The 5,000-nt window shown below is 38.0% G+C and overlaps 2 protein-coding genes across 2 annotated transcripts in view; one reads left to right on the top strand and one right to left on the bottom strand.

Annotated features, from left to right (window-relative positions):
* LOC147472130 (uncharacterized) overlaps positions 1–480 on the top strand; it is a 2,723-nt gene extending 2,243 nt beyond the window's left edge. The window contains exons 3-4 of the mRNA XM_086530465.1: positions 1–73; positions 343–480. The exon at positions 1–73 is cut by the window's left edge and continues 47 nt beyond it. Coding sequence (XP_086386591.1) covers positions 1–73; positions 343–453 — 184 coding nt within the window. The 3' untranslated portion in view covers positions 454–480. The remainder of the gene's footprint in view (positions 74–342) is intronic.
* A 3,512-nt stretch (positions 481–3,992) lies between these two features.
* LOC122248032 (uncharacterized) overlaps positions 3,993–5,000 on the bottom strand; it is a 1,891-nt gene continuing 883 nt past the window's right edge. The window contains exons 2-4 of the mRNA XM_043007811.2: positions 4,526–4,664; positions 4,299–4,415; positions 3,993–4,142 (exon numbers count right to left, since the gene is read on the bottom strand). Of these exons, the coding sequence (XP_042863745.1) occupies positions 4,032–4,142; positions 4,299–4,415; positions 4,526–4,664 (367 nt within the window). The 3' untranslated portion in view covers positions 3,993–4,031. The remainder of the gene's footprint in view (positions 4,143–4,298; positions 4,416–4,525; positions 4,665–5,000) is intronic.

The following is a 5,000-nucleotide window of genomic DNA, read 5'->3' as shown; positions in this document are numbered from 1 at the left end:
CGGGGACACTATCGGTCAATATATCTGCCAGAATCTGTACCACAACTTCCTCATATTCATCCACAACTCCTACGTAAGAATCTGGCAAAGTGTTGCAATGACGATGATGATAGTGATATTCCTTTTGGGGACACAAGTTTCACCTGGATAGTGTTATCATTATGCATTTCCTTCATGATGCATATCCTTGTTATTGATAGACACACATACACACAAACACACACACACACACACACACACACACACACACACACACACACACACACACACACACACACACACACACACACACATAGACATATGAATATACGTACATATTTATTTTTTCTTCTTTTCATATAGGTTCACGCTTACTACGAGCTGTGCGGAGGACCCTGGGAGTACGCCGGCCTCGACTCCCAGCAGATGCTGTGCTGCAACATGGGTCAGCACGAGCACTGCGTCAGCCACTAATGTGATTCTTTCTGAATAAAAATTGCCCGTATCAACCTTAATCCACTTTAAATGCCCACTTTTTACCGCATGTCTATTTTTAATCATCCTATGATCTATCTCACCACCGAAATATAATATGACGATCTCTGGATCATGACAACCGCGTACTTAATGTTTAAAAAAAAGAACATCAGTAAGTTTTCGCGTAAATCCAGGAGACAAACCAAGATATTACTTAACCAATCAACCAAAAGATACAGACGATTGCATAACACTAGAAACAAGCACAGTTTTCGCAATATAAACAACAACCTTTAATATTTTCAGTTACCTTCATAAGTTTAGTTCACTTTAACATTCAAACACTTGGTTAGACAGCAGGTGGAAGTTAGTCTTTGTCGGTGTCTGTTTTTTTCCCCTTTCTGTTTTCCCTGTTTTCAGTCTTTTCAATTGTTCCTTTCTGCATCACATGCCCAAGGACGCACAACTGGTTTCGTCTTACAGTTGTCACCAAATTACATTGCATTTTATTCGTCGTAATATTTTCTTCGTCAGAAGTTATCATGCTGTCTAAATTGTTAAGATGGTCTACTTGTTTGATTTTCAAGACACTGCATTTCGGATTTTCTTTCTTCTTGCATATCATCATGTAGCTTGTATTTTGTTATGCTTATTGGTCTTGTTTTTTTTCCTTGCAGCAGCAACGGTGTTCAGTAGCGCTTATAGTTTCTCTTCTGATTCTGCAAGACTTGTTGTGTCATTTGTATATGCCAAATCATTGATACTATATCCACCAACTAAGAAGTCTCTGATAATCTCGATTCCCCTTAAAAAGGTTCTCACTGTAAACCTTAAACAAGTCAGGTGTGAACCCGCGTCCTTGTCTGACTCCTCTCTCAATATACTTGCCGATTTCTCCCTCAACACACACTGCAGCTAATGGTTCCCAGAGCAAATCTCGGATAATTCTGATATCCTTCCCATCCAGATCTAGATCTTGTTAGTGTATCTGACAGATCTTCTTGACGCACTTTATAGGAAGCTTTCGTATGGTCTATATAGGAAACATACGTCTTTTTGTACTTCGATTGCTCTTAGGATGAATATTACCTTAATGATATTACTGCTACAAATAGTACAAGTAATTAGGAATATGCAATAAAAAACCCGTTAATGATAATTATCGAAGTTTATCAATTAAAAATAATCACGATAATCTGATGAAACAGGGTTAACAGGAATAGCTGCATAAAAGGGCCGTATGTAGGACTGCTGCCATGAGGGACATGCTGAGCTAAGCACTCATTTGATAAAGATCCGTAAAACCAGAAATCATATGATTATTCATTAGGCCACTTGTTCCTTAAGGAGTGAGAGGTGTGTTAAATGTTACCTTGGGAAACTGAGGAGTGGAGCGAATCTTAGTTGCAACCACACTCGGTAAAAAGAAGAAAAAAGAAAGGAAGAAAAGGAAAACACACACACGCGCGCACACACACACACACACACGAAACCAGGTCGTTAGAGTGACAATCCCGGTTACTAACCCAATAGACCACGCAACCCACTTAAAGAATTGTCTAACCAGATGCCTTACAACCATCATGGAAATTACCTATATGCTCTTAGCAGAGCAGTGATAGCGAGGTTTTACAGACAATTCTCATGGGCACTCGGCAGCAATGAATTAGAAATTCAAGTCACAAATCAGGTTACCGAGGTTATATCTATGTGAGAAAGATGGTAGAATGCAGTAACTCATTTAATATAGAAATACAAATTTTACCTCCCTGACAGTGACTCGAATCCAGGTTGTCAGAGTGACAATCCCTGCTACTAACCCAATAGACCATGTGACCCACTATTGGGTTAGTAGCCGGGATTATCACTCTGACGTCCGGGGTTCGAGTCACAGTCAGAGAGGTAAAATTTGTATTTCTATATTAAATGCGTTACTGCATTCTACCATATTTCTCATATATATATATATATATATATACATACATACATATACATACATATATATATATACATACATACATATATATATATAAATATATATATATATATATATACATATATACAGTATATATATACACACACACACACACACACACATATATATATATATATATATATATACATATATATATATATATATATATATATATATATATATGCCTTACTACTCAAACAATCCGAGAACTACAAATAAAATCAAGTGAAACTTGGAGAATGTGTTGCTTGACTTACTGAACGTTTATTAAAGCAACGATTTACGAAACTAATTTAGAGATCTAGGACTGGAAAGGACCCACAGACCGTGTTATAATGCCGCAGTTTAGAGGTTTTTTTTCCTCTTAGTTATGCTTGAGGTATCAACGATGCGACCTTCAGAGAGAGTCAATAATCTTAATTTTGCGGTAGGTAGCAAATTCTAAATAATGAATTGAAGTTTCTAAGACAGTGTTCTAGCTTCGGGCAAGCGGTCGGCCTGGACTGACGCAGCTTGAAGCACTTTGCTAGGAAATATCAGGAATGCCATTAAATGCTGCACTTACTGCTTCTTACTCCCCCTAAAGATTTTTCATTCCGAAAGTTTTTGTGAGATATCCTCTCCTAATAAACATATGTTATTATCTACACTCTTACTAGTTTGTTTACATTACCTACGTGAAGGTCTGTGTGATGGAATAGGCCGCTTTCTCCAGATAAAAGTAGTAACGTTATTTGTTCGGGTTAATCTCTAATATCGGAATGAAACCAGAGAAAAGCAATTGGTAACATATTGGTAATGATATTTGCACCATAATGCGCCAAGCATAAACTGTTTTGTTCACTTGGATCATCCAAGAGAAAGATGTAAACAAAAAATCATGTCCCTTCACCCATTCACGCTGGATGTCGTAATATCGTCCTCGGAATATTTCACGTCATGGACTCTCCCCGTATATACACATTCTACATAGTTACGCTTTTATATGCGCATTGTAGTTGTAATTGCATATACATATTTGTTTTTCTTGCAGAGCGCTTTGAGAGGCTGAAATCTCTCGAGGGGAAGCTGCCGGCGGGAGCGGCTTTAGGCAGACTTACGCCCGCCGTCATTGGGTTCAACTGACATTTTCTGAAGTCTCCGTATTCTCGAATTTCTGTTGGTACCCATGATCAGTATTAAGCCTTAGGTTTATGTAAATACATATGTGGAAGGTAACGAATTAATTCTGATCACGCGAGAACACGTAAAATCCCAGTAAGTGGAGCAGTAAGTGTCGGGATAGAATACCATTTGGTGATAATAGATTTGCGTTAAACATTGGATGACGGCGATGGATTTACTTTGATGAGATGATGCAGGAGTAGATTCTGATTGAATTAAGGACTAGAATAAGTCGCTTTTTGAAATTAAAAGATGCCACTAGACTAAATAGGCGTTATTTCAGTATTGCTCTTTCGTCCTCTCTCTTCCTTAAACGATTTTTATGACTACGTACGTATCAGTAAGCACTGTACTTATACTAAATGGTTCAATGACAGTGTTGATAAATAAACAACTCTTTTAAGTAGTGGTTTGATATTTATTTCCAAGAATCAGATTAACGGCTGATGCAGTGCTCGTGCTGGCCCACGTTGCAGCACAACATCTGCTGGGAGTCGAGGCCGGCGTACTCCCAGGGTCCTCCGCACATCTCGTAGTAAGCGTGAACCTTTTAAGAAAAAAGGAAGAATTTTATAAGAAAACATGACGTCTTGAAAAAGCCTTTTGGATTCTTTTTCATGATTAAATTGATGGTCTTACTGATAAAATACATTTCAGACTATTTCGTATTCATGGCGCATGCAATTGCAAACACAATACTTACGTAGGAGTTGTGGATGAAGAAGATGAAGTTTCCGTACAGATTCTGGCAGATGTATTGACCGACAGTCTCACTCTCCACAGTAGACCACAAGTCCATGTTGTTAGTCATTTCGTTGAACTGAAAAAGAATGGCATAGCCTTATGTTTCTAGAAAGTGCTTAGAAAGCCTATAGACCAATCGTAGGTGCACTTTATCAACGGCGTTACGTCGCTCACACGTCGCCTCACCTCATTCGTGCAGCGGTTCTTGCACTGGTTGTGGCTGTTGCAGTCGGTGATGTTGACCTCAGGCAGCTCGTAGACCATGATTTCTGCGCTGTTGGACGACACGAAGAGCGCGCAGCGGCACCATGGCTCCGACTGAGAGCTGCGGTTTGACGGTTAGAGTTAGTGTCCTCACGATGTCGGTGCTGCTGATGTTCTGATCAACCGCCCAGTACTATTGTCTTTACTATGATTGGGCTTTTTTTTTGCGCCCATTGATATTAACATCATCGACCTTTCTTTTTTCTGGATATAAACACACACACATATATATATGTATATGTATATGTATATATATATATATATATATATTACATATATATGTATATATGTATATGTATATATATAAATATATATATTACATATATATATATCTATATATGTATTACATATATATATATATATATAAATTTGTGTGTATACATGTATATATATGAGT

Source organism: Penaeus japonicus, unplaced genomic scaffold (genome assembly GCF_977035675.1).
Source record: "Penaeus japonicus unplaced genomic scaffold, GWHDUDI00000001_assembly GWHDUDI00000003, whole genome shotgun sequence".
In the NCBI taxonomy this organism is placed as follows: Eukaryota; Metazoa; Arthropoda; class Malacostraca; order Decapoda; family Penaeidae; genus Penaeus; species Penaeus japonicus.
The sequence above is the reverse complement of the archived record's forward strand: the minus strand, read 5'-3'. Positions and strand labels throughout refer to the sequence as shown.